Genomic DNA, 19,040 nt, shown 5'->3' with positions numbered 1-19,040 from the left:
TTCCCCTCTCTCCGTACCAGTGTCAGAGCCAAAAGCCCCTTAAAATATGAACTTTACAACTTGCAACTACAGAACTCACAGAGAATCATACTGGTCTCCGAGAAGCTGTGCTTTTAGAGAAGATGCTGGCAGGGAGACACCTCCATCTCTGCGTCAGCTTCTTCTGGGTCTAGAGCCGGGGGTGTGCTTCCATCTACCTTGGGAACCATGTGCCTGGTTCTCCTGTGTTACATAGGCTCTGGTCCCATGCGGTCATCAGCATCTCCTTGGAGCCCCTGTGTCTTGAGCTTGGGGATTGGGGCCTGGGGATGACAGTTTCCTGTTCCTTTTCTGTGGCCGTGTCCATCCAACACTCCTTCCTTCCTCCTCAAACTGATCCGAGGGGCTGCTAGAGACCCCATGTCTCTGGTTCTTGGTATCAGACTCATCAGCCGTGAGAGGGGTCCCTGCATTCGCTGTTGTTACTCTCCAGGCTATGTACCCCATATACAGAGCTGGGTCCATGTGGCTTCTCCAGTGGGTTGGCCCTGTTCTTCTGTGTTGGGTGCTCATCCTACATGTTGGGTTTCCCTGGTGGCTCAGTGTAAAGAATCTGCCTGCCAATGCAGGAGACATGGGTTCAATCCCTGGGTTGGGAAGATCCCCTGGAGAAGGAAATGGCAACCCTCTTCAGTATTCTTGCCTGGGAAGCATTCTTGCCTTGCAGGCTACAGTCCATGGGGTCACAGAGTCAGACATGACTTAGCGACTAAAAAACAACAACCTACATGTTAACTTCCTGCTTCAACACCTTGTCCTCCTTTTCATCGCATATTTCTGCACAGTTCTACCATTTCCAGAAACACGGGCTACAAACATACTCACCATCAGCCAGAGGCCCAGGTTCAGAAGTCTCTAGTATTGATAATCACACACAATCCTCATGGCAACCTATGAGCTGGGTATAACTTCATTCCAGAGCTCATGCAGATTACATCCTGCCAGAGTCCAGCTCCAGCAGCCAGGGAATCAGCCTGAAGGGATGAGCGGTGTAGGCGAGTAACGATGCAGCCTCTCATTCAGCTTTTTTGGACTGCATGTTTATTTCAAGCTTTAGGTTCTCTTTTATACTTTGACAAAAGCATTAGGTCAGAGGTTTGACGTTTTCAATTTCCCCTCACCCAGATTTATTGTCTCCATAAATCACTGTTGCCCTTCAAGCGGAGTTTCTGCTTCAGGGGTTGTCTCAGAATTGTGTTTGCTTTAACTTGTGATTACATTTCAACTCGTGCTTATATCTGGGCTGCATACCACAAACCTCAGTTTATTTCTTATCTTTGTAAATCCTGTTTGCCCCTAGTATCCTGGTCTCACTATCTCCTAAAAAGGCTTCTAGCTATTAATATCTCTAAAATTCCTAATCTCTATAAGCTGTAGTAAAATATGCTAACATTATAACATTCCTTAAATCTTTAGCTTCTAACTATTTCTAATTATTCCTAAGCCCTAAATTCAGCAAGCTCCTTTGCTATAAACATTTCCTTCACAAATAAATTTCAGATAACAATCCTTCCCATGGCCTCAAGCTGTGGCCTATGTGCTCATCCTGGAACACTCTTTTGTAAAGATCCTTGAACAAATGTCAATGATTAACTTTATGAATTATTCTCTGAGCACAACTGCAGAAGGCTTTGTGCCTTCTCATGTCCTCTCAAGAATAATAAGCACCTTAATATTCTTTTCAGTCAACTCAGCCGAGGAAAGGAAAAAACAAGTCAGAATCACAAGATCTAGGTCCTTCATCCCGGGTCCATGCCTGCGGGACAAGGAGAGGGAGTTGGGGCCATGCCTCCATTTTGTCAGTAATGGCTAACACGGCTCCCGACAACATCCCTGGAGGACGTCACAAAACTACTAAGTGTCAAATCCAGAAATCCTCACTGTGGTGCCTGCAAGCTTGACCAGTCGCTTCCCTTTGGAGGGATCCTTGCAGGAGCTTAACTCTGCCTAAACATGCTCCATTGCAGAAATACAGCCTCTTCTGACAAAGAACTAAGTTTTGTTGGTTTCTGCTGTATGTTTTTTTCCTATTTCGCTAATCTTTTTTTTGGTCTTTATTTCCTTCCTTCTAGTAAATTTAGTTTGATGTTCTTTTTCTAGATTTTTGATTCTCAGATTTTCTTTTCTAATATATGCTTTTAGGACTGTACATTTTCCCCTCTGCAAAGTTCTGCATATATTCCATACATGTTGATACATCATGTTTTACATCAGACCTGCAAATCTTTCTGTATTGAACACACTCAGATTTTAAGGCTTTGGGTAGTGAATGTGTTGTCAGGCAGTTTTGATGGTCACATGGAAACATTATTTGATTAATAATGGTCAAGGGAAGTTAGTGGCTCTGGGCCCTTTCCTGACTGTGTTGGATGAGTTACACACTCCTGATTCACATATATCTTTGCTATTCAAAGTGTGGTCCCTGGATCAGTGGCATCAGTACCGTCTGAGAGCCCATGTCAGATGTACCGAATCAGAGTGCGAATGTCAAGACAACATAGTACTAGGACAAAGCCTATTGGTCAGCGTTCATCTTTAGGTTACACGTTCCATATTTCCCTTCCTCCAGTAGGAAACAAAACCAACTGCACGTGATAAGAATTTGTTATTTATCTATAATGGTTCAGTTCAGTTCAGTCATTCACTCATGTCTGACTCTTTGTGACCCCATGAACTGCAGCACGCCAGGCCTCCCTGTCCATCACCAACTCCCGGAGCCTACCCAAACCCATGTCCATTGAGTCAGTGTTGCCATCCAACCATCTCATCCTCTGTCATCCCCTTCTCCTCATGCCCCCAATCTTTCCCAGCATCAGGGTCTTCTCAAATGAGTCAGCTCTTTCCATCAAGTGGCCAAAGTATTGGAGTTTCAGCTATAATAGAGATACTAAGTGTTCTAATAACTGGATTCTGTTGTAAGCATTTGAACTGTGCAGTGCAGGCAGTTTTGCAGGCAGATGGAGTTGGGAGCAAACCCTGTTTGTGATACAGACTTTACTGAGTGAGTTATTGGCCTCCCATTGCAATCAGTTTTCTCCTTGGTGACATAGAAATTATACGGTCTACTTTACTGGGTCCTTATGAGGATTAAGCAAGCTAATGTACATAAAATGCCTAGTGCAGTACTGTTAGGCAGTTGCCATAGATGCTAGTTCCTTCTTCTCCCCACAAAAATGATGCCAGAGTAATACTGTACCACAAACAGTGGCCACGGAATTCACTTTACTGGATCCTATTTTTATTTTTGTTTAAAAAAGTTATACCATACAGACTGGTTTTTCTGGTAGCATTTGCTTTAAAAAAATCTGATATTAATCATACACACCTGTGCTCTTTTTCGAGATGGTTACCATCTTTTTCCCTGTCTTAAACACTTATGAAATTATATACACATAAGCCAATCAATTGCAGTGGGAACTCAGTGAAGCATAAAAACTGCAAGTTTTATGTAATTTTTCCTCTGAAATAGGTGCTAGAGAGATTAAATTACTTGCCTTAAATGAGAAGGATTTCTTTTTAAAAATTAGTTTTATTGAAATATAATTGCTATGTACAACAGATCACACATGTTTAGATCATGGCATCCGGTCCCATCACTTCATGGGAAATAGATGGGGAAAGAGTGGAAATACTGTCAGACTATTTTTTTGGGCTCCAAAATCACTGCAGATGGTGACTGCAGCCATGAAATTAAAAGACGCTTACTCCTTGGAAGGAAAGTTATGACCAACTTAGATAGCATATTCAAAAGCAGAGACATTACTTTGCCAACAAAGGTCTGTCTAGTCAAGGCTATAATTTTTCCAGTGGTCATATATGGATGTGAGAGTTGGACTGTGAAGAAAGCTGAGCACCAAAGAATTGATGCTTGAACTATGGTGTTGGAGAAAACTCTTGAGAGTCCCTTGGACTGCAGGGAGATCCAACCAGTCCGTTCTAAAGGCTATCAGTCCTAAAGGTGTTCATTGGAAGGACTGATGCTAAAGCTGAAACTCTAGTACTTTGGCCACCTCATGCGAAGAGTTGACTCATTGGAAAAGACTCTGATGCTGGGAGGGATTGGGGGCAGGAGGAGAAGGGGACGACAGAGGATGAGATGGCTGGATGTCATCACCGACTCGATGGACATGAGTTTGAGTGAACTCTGGGAGTTGGTGATGGACAGGGAGACCTGGTGTTCTGCGATTCATGGGGTCACAAAGAGTCGGACACAACTGAGTGACTGAACTGAACTGAACAACAGATCTCACATGTTAGATATACTATTTATTGGGTTCTGACATGTGTGTGTGTATCCATGAAGCTATCATTATAGTTAAGATAGGGTTGTGCCCACCTCTTCCCAGTGTTAATTCCAGCCCCGACTCCTGTCCCCAGGCAACCACTGATCTGCCCTTGGTTGCCATCAACTAGTTTTTTCCTTTTCTAGAAATATATATATATATATAAATGGAATTATATAGCGTGTTCTCTGACATCTTTTACTTACTGTCATTAATTAGAACTAATTAGCTTCGGCTTCATTCATGAGGTGTTACGCGTCCTCTTGACTGCTGAGTGTGGATACATCACAGATTGTTTATCCATTCACATGAGTTACAATTTGGTTCCTGTTTTGGGCTACTGAAAATAAAGTTTTTTTATGGAAATATGCTTTTTTTCCCTCTAGAAGTAAAATGGCTGGATTATATGGTATGTGCATGCCTAACTTTTTAGGAAAATGACAAACTGTTTTTCAAGGTTGTACCTTTTGCAGTTTCAACCAGCACCTTTTCTACCAGAGAGCTCTGATCCTGCCACATCCTCACCAGCACTTCGTGTGGTCAGTGTAGAAACTTTTAGCCATTCTAGTGGGTGTGGTATCTCATTATGGATTTCATTCGCAACTGTGACTAGTGATTTGAACAGCTATCTTGTCGTGTGCTTACGTATCCTCTATACATCATTAGTCATGAATTGTCTATTCAGATCATTTCCCCAGTTTTAAAATTAGTCTGTATGTTTCTTTATTGTTGAGTCTGAAATTTCCTTGTAAAGGTAAGATATAGAAGCCTTTTATCACATATGTCCATTGCTAATATTTTCTCCTACTCTCAAGCCTGTCTTTCCACTTTTCTCAACAGTGTCATCCAGGAGCAAAAGGTTTGATTTTGATCAAATTCTTCTCTTTTTCTTTTTTCCGCAGTGGATCATGGTTTTGGTATTGTAGCTGAGAAGTTTTGCTAGCTCTCGAGGTCACAGAGATTTTTGAGCTATGTTTTCCTCTAGAAGGTTAATAGCCTTAGGTTTTAAACAAGGTCTATGGTGCATTCTGAGTGAATTTTTATACATGATGTAGGTGTATATCAGATTTTATTATTTTTTGCACATGGAGATCCAGTTGCTCCAGAAAAATTTATTGTGACAATTCTTCTCTCTCCACTGACTACATTTGCACTGTTGTTAAATACACTGTGCAAATTCATGGGTCTTTCTCTGCACTGTTTCATCTGTTCCAGTCATCTCTGCACCAGTATCACCTGATCTTGATTATTATAGTTTAATGGTAAATCCTAAAGTCAAGTGAAATTTTTCCAACTGCGTTTTCTTAAAAAAAAGTTTTTAGCTATTCCAAGTCATTTGCAATTTCCAATCTGAACACTTGTCAGATTCTCAAAATCCTGCTAGAACTTTTTAATTGGATTGAATTGAATCTATCAATAAATTTAAGGGAGAATGATATTTTTCTGGTAATAATGAGTCTCCTGACTCATGAACATAGAGTATCTCTCTGTTTATTTGTGTCTACTTTACTTTCTCTTAACAACTTGTAGTTTTTCATTGTAGTTGTCTTAATGTTTTTATGCTATTGAAATGCTAATGAAATATATATATAATGTTAAACCAACTTTGTATAAATGGGACAAATCCCAACTGGTAAGGTGTAAACCTTTTTTGTATATTATTGAATTCAATGTGCTAAAATTTTATTTAACACTTTACATTTGTGCTATGATAGATATTAGACTGTAGCTTTGCTTTCTTTTAATATCTTTATCTTATTGTGTTATCAGAGTGATCCTGGCCTCATGAGTTGAAAAGTGTTTTCCCCTTTTTAGTTTTTTGTAAGAGTTTGTGTATTTTTTCTCCCTTAAACATTTGGTATATTTCACTAGTGAAGCCATCTGGGCCTTTTATTTTCTTTGTAGGAAGATTTTAAACTACAAATTCAATTTATTTAATAGCTAAAGGCCATTCAGATGGTCTATTTCTTCTTGCATGGGCTTTGGTAGATTGTGTCTTTAAGGAATTTTTCTCTTTCATCTAAAATGTCTAATTTAGTGTTTTTCATAATATAGCTGACCTTTGAACATCATGGGTTTGTACTGCACTGGTTCACTTGTGCGTGGATGTTTTTCAGTAGAAAATGCTACAGTGCTGTGTGAGCCGCAGTGGGTTGAATCTGCAGATATGGGGGATGTGATCTGGAGGGCTAACTACACATGATACATGGGTTTTCCACCTTGTGGAGGGAACCCTGATTCCCATGTTGCTCTCTGAATGTTAGAGAATCTGTAAACTCTTTGCCTCTCTCACACCCCTTCTCAGTAACGTATGCCTTTCTTTTTGCTTGATCCCTCTGTCAGAGGTTTGTCAGTGTTACTGATCTCAAACAAGAAGCCTTTGGTTTTGTTCATTTTCTGTTCATTGTTTTTCTTTTTCCTATTTTCTCGGTTCCCACCTTGATCTTTAAGATTTTCTTTTTTTCTACTTACTGCAGGTTTAAATGACTCTTCATTTCTCTTTTCTTAACTTGGAAACTGAGATCTTTATTTTTTTCCAATACAGAAACTTAATGGTATAAATGTCTTCTTAAGTACATTTTCTTAGATGGCATCTCACAAATATTAGTATACTGTACTTTCATTTTCATAAAATTTTAAAGTGCTTTTTAATTTACCTTTTGATTTCTTTTTGGCCTGTAAGCTGTTTTCCAGGTATATTTATGTCATTGATTTCTTTTTTTTTTAAATTATGGAAGTATGATAACACATTTATAGGAAACTTGGAAAATACAGAACAAAGTTTCACTATATTACAATTATCTTTTCAGTAGATAAATTAAGACTTTAGTTGAAGTTTCAATATCAAACTCTCAGAAATTAATAGGCTGAATAGACAGAAAAGTAGAAGGATATTGTAGACCTGAAAAGCTCTATGAACCAATTCAACAAAAGTAAGATTTATACAACTTTCACACAACAGTAGAATATAAATTCTATTCAATTTCTCAGACTATAAAGTAGGAGATACTGGAATTGATAGGGACATAAAACAAGGTGCAAAAATTCATAGTCTAAAGGTATTGGGATCATGTAGAGTCTATTCTCTTATCACTGTGGAATTATGTTAGAAATCTATATCAAACCTCAATAAAGTTAAAAAACTGAAAAAATACAGGAGGTGATTGTAGAGAAAAATGTATTTAAATGAGAAATTATTATCAAAATGAGAAATTAATATCAAAGATTATGTTTATTGATATATAATTATGTCATTGATATATAATTTAGTTAATCAATGAACATTCTTTGTATGACTCTAATCTTATTAAATTTATTGAGATTATTTTTTATAGTCTAGAATATGGATGATCTTATAAAATATCCCATTACTTTTGGAAAGAATATGTACAATGTTGTTGTCACGTGGGGCATTCTTTAAGCACCAGTTAGATCATGTTATCTGATAGTATTGTAGAAATCTGTATCCTGATATTTGTCTTTGTCTTCTATCAATTATTTGGAGAGAGCTATTGAAATTTCCAACTATAATTGTGGCTTTGTCTATTTATCCTGTATTTCATCAGTTTTTGTGTCATATGGTTTGAGGCTCTGTTATAATGTGCATAAAGATTTAGAATTGTTATGTCTTCCTGATTAATTGTTGCTTTTATGGTTATGGAATAACAATGATACTATCATCTGACATCTACTTCATCTGAAAGCTTCCTTTTGAAAATGTAGGGTGATATGTCTTTTTCATCTTTTTACTTTTAAGTTTTTATGTCTTTTATTTCAAGTACATTTTGTACATGCAACATATAATTAGTTCTAGTTTTGTCTGACCTGACAAATTTTGCCCTTTAATTGGGGTTTTTAAGCTAAGTATTATAAACTGTTTTATGTGATGAGTCCTCTTATCTACTAATTCTACTTGAATTCTGTCAGTTCTGGGTAAGTTTTGATTAATCAATTTTTCTCCTAGTTATGGGTCACCTTTTCCTGCTTTTCTGCATGCCTTGTAATTTTTGACTGAATGCTAAATATTATGAATTTAACCTTGTTTTGTGCTTGTTATTTTGTTTTCCTTTTCTTGAAAACATTGCTTGAAATAGTTTGATCCTTTAGGGTCTTACTTTTAAGATTTGTTGGGCAGGGCTAGAGCAGTGCTTAGAGAGGTTGTAAATATCCCATTACTAAGTCACGACCCTTTTTTTTTTTGCATCTTATCCTCAATGTCTAACACATCATGGATCACTCCAGACTGATTAATGGGTTCAAAGTTTTTTCCTGGTCCTGTGTGATCACTGGCCAGTGAATTGTTCATTTATTTATTGGCTGTGCTGGGTCTTTGTGGCTTCATGTGGGGGTTCTTGCTGGTTTTGGTGTGTGGGCTTTTCACTGTGGTGGCCTCTCTTATTGCAGAACACAGGCTCAGTACTTCTGGCACAGTGGCTCCTTAGCATGTGGAACCTTCCCGGACTAGGGATCAAATCCGTGTCCCCTGCATTGGCAGGTGGATTCTTCTTTTAATACATTTTTTTAATTGAAGGATAATTGCTTCACAGTATTTTGTTGGTTTCTGCCATACATCAACATGAATCAGCTGCAGGTATACGTATGTCCCCTCTCTCTGGAATCTCCCTCCCACCTCCCTCCCCATCCCACCCCTCCAGGCTGTCACAGAGCCCCGATTTGAGTTCCCTGAGTCACACAGCAAATTCCCACTGGCTGTCTATTTTACACATGGTAGTGTATATGTTTCCCTGCTACTCTCTTCATCCTCCCACTCTGTTCTTCCCTTGCACCCCTGTGTCCGCACGTCTGTTCTCTGTGTCTGGAGGCAGATTCTTAACCACTGGACCACCAGGGAAGTTCCTAAATCTTTAATTTTGGTGTGGGTCTTTCCCTGGTCTCAGGGAGCCCCTTCTCGTGCACGGATCAATTTGTCCTCAGCTGTGTACTTGGAGAGGGCAGATGGCAGAAAACTCGCTTCCTTAGTTCTGCTCCCCTGTCCTGTAAATTCTGCTATCTCTTGGACCCTAAACTTTTTCCCCTGAACTCAGCACGCCCACCAGGCCCCAGCTCTGTTCCTGCTGTCTGAGTCACAGCCTGGAAGGTCTCACCTTGCTTATTTTCTGTGGTTCGTGGGTCTCTGTCCTACATTGCTTGATGGCCAATGGTACCTCATCTTGGCCGCAAGTGGAAGACAAATGAGAAGGACTTCTAATCCTCTTTTGTTATACTTTCAACCATGTTAACTGAGACACTGTAGCATTTTTCACTTTACTAGACTTGACCTTTTACCCAATTTGAAATCAATATATGAAATGCCTTTCTATTTAGGTTTCTCTGAGGAATCTCCTTGTTATAAAGAAAACATGGATTGGAAAAGCATCAGTGATAATTATTTTGCATTTTTGAATAACTTGTTCAGGACTCCAACAGCTTCCATGTCCAGGTGAGTTTTCAGAATTCAACTTCTAGGTCTTGACTTGACTATTATTTGAAATAAACAAAACGCTTGCTTTAAAACATGAGATCCTGATTTAGCTGTTGATAGTCTTTCATATGTATTCAATTCTCAGTAAATATTTGTATAATAGAATATATAACTCATGTTTCCATGGATTTTGAAAGGAAACAAATTAGAGGAATAAGATTTCCATTTGATAATGTAGTTTATTATAAAATCCCCCCACTACAAAAAAATCATTCTTTGAAAAATAGTCTTATCTATTTACTTAGAGTTTACACTGGGGGTCAATGATTTAAGAGTCTGAAGTTCTGGAGACTTTTGGGAGAGAAGTGATCTTTGGACCAAACCTGCCAGATTATATACTGCTATACTGTTTCAGTGCATGTACTGAAATGGACATTTTAATATATAATCATGGATACTGTGTATAGTTTAAAAGCACACGTTATTGTCTGTGGGGTGTGTTGGGACATGATGTGACAGAAGCTTTGCCTTAGAGTAGTAGTTCTCAAACTTGGAAATGGATAAAATTTATCTGTAAAGTTTGCTGAAAATACAAGTGCTTGAACTTTGCCCCAGACATGCTAAATCTTGCTTATGTGTGGGACTCAGATTTCTATAGATAGGAAGAATTCTATAGGTGGCTCTGGTATAGGTCAAAGCTTAACAAGCATCCCATAACAAGTATCCATCACTGGGATCCATCACTTCTGGGAAGCTTTTTTTTTTTTTTAATTAATTCTTTTATTGAGGGATAATTGCTTTACAGCATTTTGTTCTTTTCTGTCAAATCTCAACATGAATCAGCCATAGGTATACATATATCCCCTCCCTTTTGAACCTCCCTCCCATCTCCCACCTCATCCCACCCCTCTAGGTTGATACAGAGCCCCTGTTTGAGTTTCCTGAACTATACAGCAAATTCCCATTGGCTATCTATTTTACAGATGGTAATGTAAATTTCCATGTTGTATCAAGTATTTAGAGAAGAGCTAATGCCTATCCTAAAACTCTTTCAAAAAATTGTAGTGGAAGGAACACTTCCAAACTCATTCTATGAGGCCATCATCACTCTGATTCCAAAACCAGAGAAAGACAACACAAAAAAGAAAACTACAGGCCAATATCACTGATAAACAGAGATGGAAAAATCCTGGGAAGCTTTTTAAGCTCAGCTATTAGTGGGCACAGGAGGAATAGCAGGGGACAGACCCTCTGGAGAATCAGCCCTTTGCTCACGTGAGTTAGGTTTATAATACCTCACTTTCCTGAAGATATTAACTACTTAATAACACAGAAAGCCAGCAATGAAACTAGTCTAGATGCTCCAAGAGCATGTTTTAATTTTATATTTGTAGATCCGTAGCAGCTGGCACAGTGTCTTTAATGATAGTAGTAGCAGTGTTAGTTGCTCAGTTGTGTCTGACTGTGACCTCATGGACTGTAGCCCACCAGGCTTCTCTGTCCATGAAATTCTGTAGGCAAAAATACTGGAGTGGGTAACCATTCCCTTCTCCAGGGGATCTTCCTGACCCAGGGATTGAACCCAAGTTTCCTGCATTGCAGGCAGATTCTTTACCATCTGAGTCACCACGGGAGCCCATCTTTCATGACAGGGGCTAGGTACCTAGGTGTTGACTTAATGAATGGATGAAGAAGAATGGACACTAAGCACAACTAATATTAAGACAGCTGAGCCTGAAATGAGAAAACGCAGCCCATACCTGGTTCCTGCTGTACAACAGCAGTTTGAATTTGCTAACTTAAAAAATCCTGAAATGTTTCTTTCCTTATGAAATGGAAATAATGATGTTTACTTCAAAGGGCTGTTGTAGGAATGAACTAAGATGATAGTCGAGAAAGTGCTTAATAAACTGTAAGGTGACATAAATGTGGGAGGCAGCATCATTACTAGTAGCAGCAGTTCTGACTCGGTTCTCAGTCATCCGACTACTACTGCTTCATGACCTCCAGTTGCTAATGAAAAACAAGATCGTTCTGCATTCTTCTGTACCAATAACACAATCTCTTCATGCATGTATTTCTCTGCCTGGCTGGATTTGAGTAAGGCTTATCTCAAATTCTTCATAGTCGAGCTTTCTTTTTCCTGATGGAATTTTCTCCAGGAAATGTTTTCAATGTTCTGTGGTTCAAACTAGCAGCTCTTTGTTCTACAAACAATAGTAAACTAAACTGAGCCTGTAGTTTTTCTGCTTTCAGATCTCAGCTCTGAGAGAGGAAAACTATTCCTGCATCTCATCCATCCTCTCTCTATTCTATGCCAGGCTGGGTTACACACAGGATTATAGAATTAAGGAAGTTCAGAAAGTAATTCACCCTTTAAGGCAATAATAGCCCAAACAGGTCAAAATCCTGTACCCACAGTTCTGAAATCTTAAAAACTCTGAAAACTGAAGCTCTTCTTATGGTTGGCAGCACAACTCATTCTGCAGACTTAAAGTGTTTGTTTTTTTTTTTTAACTTAAAAAAAATATTGGCTTTGGGGACTCTTCACTGTGGCATTAAGGCTTTTCTCTAGTTGAGGTATGTGGGCTTATTTGCCCTGCAGCATGTAGGATCTTAGCTCCCTGAGTAGCGATCGAACCCGTGTCCCCTGCAGTGGAAGTATGAAGTTGTAACCACTGGACTGCTGGGGAAGTCCCAGACTTAAGTGTTAAGGGTCTGTTGCCCACACACACTGAGCCTCTTCTGAAGTTTCCCTGCAGAAGTGTTGGTGGGCTGATAGAGGGCTGCCTGGTGCCTGTGGGTGGAGGGGCTGTGAATGCACGTGTGGTAGACACAGGCACAAGTTTCCTTCCTAGAGTCCAGAACACACAGCCCCAGGACTTCAAAAGTGGGTGTGTTGTTCCTGAGTCTGAGAAGTAACTCCTTCAAGTGAAGACTCACACTGTAAGTGTAGATTTGTCATAATTGCTGAGCTGCTCCTTTGAGACCTCTTTGTGTTGTAAAAATAAACTCCTGGAGGAGAAGTTTATTTTATACCATCTAAAACAATAAGTTTCTCATAGTCAGGAGTACAGCATTGTTTACAGAGCACTGTGATTGCTTTTTAGAATGAGAAATCTCAACACTTGTCCTTGGATCATACAGGGGCAAATTGTCTTGCCATTTGGACAACTTCTATCACTAGGACACTCTGAGATGTAATAAGGAATTGAATGCTAAGATTCTTCTAGAATAAATAGCAGACGTTAATGACCATGCGTATCAACTCATTGAGTAAAATAACTTTAAAATGCATTGTTTTTGGTGCAAGAAGCAGAATTTAAGCTAAAAGTATGCAACTACATTGTAGATTTCTAAAACATTTTCAGATGTTCACATTAATTTAATCTCTGTGGGAAAATATATTGCCTAGTAAATATTTCATTTATGTTTTCCTGTAAACAAGACTGCATATTGTCTGAAAATTTGATAAGTTGAATTTTTCTTAAAGGTATTTTTTTCTGGTACTGAATTGGTTCTGTTAATATTGTAGGGTCTTAAATTATACAAAGGAACTTCTAGTGATGGAAAAGAAGTTGCAGACCCATAAAGATGAACAAATAAACTTCCTTTTATCTTTTATGGAATTTTTGGAGAAATTATTATTGCCTAATCCATTCAACTTATCCAGTATTCTCAAATTCTATAACCTCCCATCTGTCCCTGAGATGACTCTAAATACAAGTCATTTGTGGCTAAATCATTCAGCAAGTTTAGGGAGAGATATACCTGGCATGGATACTCAGAAACTTCTGGAAGTCAGCAAAGAGATGATTGAAAAAATAGAAACTCATGAAAGTTTCTGGATAAGGAAGGAATCAATAAATATCTTGAGATTTGTGGAGTTAATGCTTCTGGGCATGAACCCCAAGTTTCTGGCATTTTGGATGCATGGCGCTTCAAAAGAAAAGAGAGCTGAACTGGGACTCTTGCCTGCACTTGCAAATTTGTCTGATTCAGAAAATGAGATGATTCATAGGAAAAGCTTTAACTTTTCCCAATTGTTTCATTCAGATTGGCCTCAATCACCAGCCATGAAAATGGACTTTGTTCATGTAATTGAAGTGATAATAAATAGTCTCTATGAGTTTGGATTTCTGAGCCAGGAACAAGTCTCAGAAACTGTGGACACACTCTATGCTATGAGGAACGCATCCAGTCTTTTCTTAGCCCTTTCTGAACCTCAAAAACAAGACATTGAGAAAATTTTGACTTGTGTATATCTACATGTCTTCCAGGACAAAGATTCAGCTTTACTTCTGCAAATTTATTCTTCATTTCACCAGTATATGTATAAATTCATGAGCATTCAGAGCAGAGAGTCTTTGCTTTTTCTCCTTATGCAAATCTCAAAACACATTTTGGATATCCTAAAGCAGTTTAATTTCCAAAACATCAGCAAAGCATTTTCATTTTTATATGAGACAACAGGGGTCCTCGGGAGGATTTCTGAAGTACCTTACTGTCAACAATTGCTTTCAATTTTTAACTTTTTGGAGCTTCAAGCCCAATCCCTGGTGTCCACAGAGGGCCCTGCAATGGAAGTCATCCATGCTACTTTGAGAGGCCTCAAGCACCTCTTCATGGTGGATGACGGTTTTCGTAATTCTGTATTTCAGTATGTGAGTCAACTCTTTAATGGCTCAGCAGAGGCCCTGCTGGGTGATGAATGCTTTGTTCTGGATAATAAAAGCATTTCTTCTGCAAATTATTCACCAGCTGATGGGTCTCCATTTATCCTCCCATGGGCACAAATCCTTTCAAAGTTCCCAGCAGATGGCAGTGAGTTCCACGAGTTTACAGCTCTTCATTGCACCACTCTGTGGCTTCACACGTGGACCGAGGTCTGTGGACACATAGCTCAGATATTTCAGCTGGACACGAACGTTTTCACTCCTCTTCGTGTTGGTCTCAGTCAGCTTTTGGATGAACTGGAAAGTCATAAGAAAATTCCTACAAGCTGTCAGGAAGTAATTCCCAACCATCACCCTGCTAGACTCATCTTACATTTGTTTAAGAATGTAACTCAAACTGATGGCTTTCGTGATTGGAATGATTTCCTGAATCTCAGGGATCTCTGGGTAGCACTAGGTGATGGATTCGTTCTAGTAAAGTTGCTTAACCTGGACCAGATAGAGAAATCCCTTTTCACCATGGAAACTACCCTGAGTCAGCTGAAGTCACTAGATACCAACACGAGCAGAGAGTTTTTATATTCTCTGCTCAACATTTTTATTGAGTTGAGCAATACCTCAGCATCTATAGATAGAAGTGTACATTTGATGAATCACTTTCTCTTAAGGAACCTCACAAATTATGAAGTAAAGTTTGCAAGTGTCATCACCGACCTAAGAGACACGGTATTATTTCTTAAAAATATGTCCCACAACCAAGATTTATTGTCCTGTGCTGACATTTTCCAAAATGTCACTGAGTTTATCTTGGAAGATGGTTTATTGTATGAAAATTCTTCCCAGAGGGCATTCCACATTCTGGCCATGTTGAATTCCACATTTTCCTCTGTGGACATAGTTAGCAGACTGAAAGGATGTGCCACGTGGGTCAGCGCTATAAACCACCTGTGTGCTGTGTATAACTCCAGTTTTTCACAAGGCCATCTTCACGGTGTTCTGCAGAGTCTCAGAGAGGTGAAAGACAAACTGAACTCTACTTTGAAGCTTGTTACTGGGATGTTGAATATAATGATGGAGCCTTGCTCACTGAATAGGTCACATATAAACTGTGTGAATGTTTACTTAAAAAACGTGACAGACTTTCTAAATGTTCTACTCACCGCAGTCTTTGGAAAAGAAAAGGTACCACATTTTGAGATTTTATTAACTCTTTTAAATGATTCCACAAACCAAGTAAGGATGATTATCAACAACGTCTCAAGAGACTTTGATTTTGTACCTCAATCTAACTGGACACATTTTACTGAATTAATTCTAAAACCCATAGAAATGTCAGATGAAATGCCTCTTCAATTTCAAAATATTTGGCTGCAATTAGTAGCTCTAGGGAAGGAAATTCAAAATCTTGTGAAAGATATTTCCCCTAACAACCTAGAAAATAACACCTCATATAAAGCTGAAAAAAATTTAAACATAATTGCTACCAGTCCAAAGGAAAAGGATATACACAGCTTAGGCAATTCATTTTACCAGTTAGCTAGTTACCTTACCTTCAATTTATCTCACGATCTCCAAAGTTCACCCAAAATAATTTCTCAAGAAGTAATGAAAGCTGTGGGTCTCAGTATTCAACTCATGAAGGATTTGTTCAACTCCCTAAAACCCTCTGCTTATCACAATATTCCACAAGAGCCAGGTGACTTGCAAATTTTAAAGAAGATGACTTCTGTCCTGCACACTGTTAAGAAAACAGACATATATCTGCTAGTAGATCAGCTTGAACACATTAGTGAAAGCATGATGGATTTCTTTAAGAACATCAGCAGGTTAGGTGCTAGCAATTTGGGGATCAACTTCTTTGTTGACTTAATGGAAAAATTTGTCGACAGCTCACATTCTTGGAGTATTAACCACCTGCTGAGGCTCTCACGTCTGTTTCCTAAAAAGGGTGCTGATGCCCTGGTGGATGTGTACTACATGCTCCCGCATGCCATGAGGCTCCTGCGGGGCATGGGCGACAAGAACATCACAGAGGCCCTCAGGGATGTCTACAACTTCACACTCCTCCATGGCATACACCTGTCAGATGTCACCAAGGAAGACTTCACTGCTGCGATAAAAACTCTTATGGACACAATTGAATCAGTATCAGCTCAACCGGGCATCCTTTCGGAGACATTAACTTGTCTTCCTGTGTTTTGGTGCTGGAATCATACAACTTCTGGGTTTCAGCAGAACCCAAGATCAGACGCCTGTAATGCTCATAAGCTCACATCTTCCTTTTACAGCAAAGTAGCCAGTATCCTTGACCACCTCCACCTGTCTCCCCATGGTGATGATTCACAATGTTTGAATGAAAGCTCACAGATGGAAATAACTAGGAAAGTAGCCTGTGTAATTCATGAACTAATGGACTGGAGTTCCATTCTTCTAGAGCTGTGTGAAGTTTTCCACGTTAAAACTCCACTTGTGAAATCTGTGCAAGAGTTTTGGCATAAGGTGTTACCATTTGTCCAGCTTTCTGGAAATCAGAGCAGTGGTGGCATCTCTGAGCTCTGTCCTGGTCATCTCATAAAGCAAGTCGCTTTGCCAATCATAGAAAAATTTAAAAACTTCAACTTTACGAAAGTCACATCAGATGAAAACCTTCTTGAAAAACTAGTTAGTTTAAACAAGGTTCTTAATGTGGATGAAGGAGCAGAAACATCTGTTCGGTATAATATTTCCTTTCATTTGAAAAGGATAACAGACTTTCTTTCTAGGAAGGAGAACCTGGTAAACAGCACCAATTCGCTAGTTTCTCCTTTCATGACATTGCTGAATGCAAACCTCACAGGCAGTAGTTTAGAAGCATTATCATGTTTTATTAAGAAAAGCAAAGCAGCTTACAACTTGGAAAAACAATGGCTTGAGTTTGAACAAATCATGAAAGATCTAACCCATAATTTTAGTATCAGACCCCTATATTCTAAAATTGACAACATGATACAAAGGACTAATTCAGTGGCTCTTCAAAACATAACCTTACCACTTGCTCATTTTTTGGAAAGCCTGGATTTATCATCATTGAAGACATTAGAAATTATTGAAGATTTTTTACTGGTCATAAAAAACTGGTTTCATAAATTTGCACATGAAGATTACTCCAAAATGATACAAACATTATTTCTTCTTTCGGCTAACAAGAGTTCAACTGATGATATCGCTTTGGTGACTAAAGACATTGCTACCTTTTTGGGTTATCTCAAAAATGTTTCTAGAGAAGGTAATTTTGATGTTGCCCTTCTTACTCGTCTGCTAAGTCAAGAACAGCTAACTAATTTCTCAGTTGTTCAGCTGCTTTTTGAAAGCTTCCTAATTAATTCAATCAATAACTTAGCTGAGCGTTCTCAAGGAGCAGCCTTGAACTTAAGTGATGCTGACCTTCAAATAATGAATCTCATTAACCTCGTCTTGAACCACACACAATCAGAAAATGGTAAGAGAATCGTTCTCCCTCCAAGAAGCAGAGTGGGTTTCATGGAACAGCTTTTGAAAACATTCTTCTTTTTACCAAAGGAAAATTCTGGGAACAAAATATTTCTTCTGCTAAAAGACATCCACAAAGATCTCTTTGCAGAGATAAGGTGAGTTTATTTTTGCTTGTAAAGCACCTGTAGTTGTACATTACAATCCAGTTTATTTCCTCGAACTTCTACGAAAACTTGGAATGATCTTTGAACTGAATTTTGTCTTAATGAACATTTTGGAAAAACCAAGGTAAAGTATCTTTGATGATTGTCATCTAACTAATAAACCTGTATACAAATGTATATATTATAGTATTATGTTTTATTATATTTTAGATTATGAAAATAGTTGTTAAAATTATATTTTATATGGAACTGAAAAATTATTATATACACTTATGGATATATGCAGTGTGTATGTGTGTGTGTGTGTATAAGTGCTAAGTCATGTCCAACTCTTTGTGACCCTATGGACCATAGCCCACCAGACTCCTCTGTCCATGGGATTCTCTAGGCATGTCCTCTTCTAGGAGATCTTCCCCACCCAGGGATTGAACCCAGGTCCCTTATGTCTTCTGCATTGGCAGGCAGATTCTTTACCACTAGCACCATGTGGGAAGCCCAGATGGATATAAATCAGGGTCATATTTTGAATTAAGGCATGAACTGTCTAATTACGAATGAAGGGCTTAAATATTTTCATTCTGATAAGTTTACTATGATGTTTATATTTGGAATTGATAAAACTCCAACATTTTAAAACTGATAGTCACACTATATTTTTTCATATATTATGTTTTCATCCACTTTTAAGCTTGCCAATGAAAAGACTGGAGGGAAATTCTCATTTATCTAGGATATCTATATCAGTAAGGTGTCAACCTCAGAAGCAGAACGAAAACAAAGATTTCATACCAGGACTGGCTTCTGCAGTTCTGGGGTTGGCTCAGCGAGCCTAGAATCAGCAGGGCAGGCCATTAGGAAACAATAGAGCCTGTCCCACAGATAGGGGCTGCAGGTTCCCATCCACAAGGGCTGGTCAGGGGGTAATGGGATATGTCCAGTCCAGGACATGCCCAACCACTCACCCATTAGAGCCCAGGAGGTCCTA

At 38.8% G+C, this 19,040-nt stretch overlaps 1 protein-coding gene across 1 annotated transcript in view; it reads left to right on the top strand.

Annotated features, from left to right (window-relative positions):
- Positions 1 to 19,040, top strand: part of ABCA13 (ATP binding cassette subfamily A member 13) — a 351,070-nt gene that overhangs the window by 17,872 nt on the left and 314,158 nt on the right. Inside the window, exon 12 of the mRNA XM_061415367.1 lies at positions 13,280 to 18,046. Within this exon, the coding sequence (XP_061271351.1) occupies positions 13,280 to 18,046 (4,767 nt within the window). The remainder of the gene's footprint in view (positions 1 to 13,279; positions 18,047 to 19,040) is intronic.

This window comes from Bos javanicus, chromosome 4, assembly GCF_032452875.1.
Source record: "Bos javanicus breed banteng chromosome 4, ARS-OSU_banteng_1.0, whole genome shotgun sequence".
NCBI lineage: Eukaryota > Metazoa > Chordata > Mammalia > Artiodactyla > Bovidae > Bos > Bos javanicus.
Note: the sequence above shows the minus strand (reverse complement) of the source record. Positions and strands in the feature narration are given on the sequence as shown.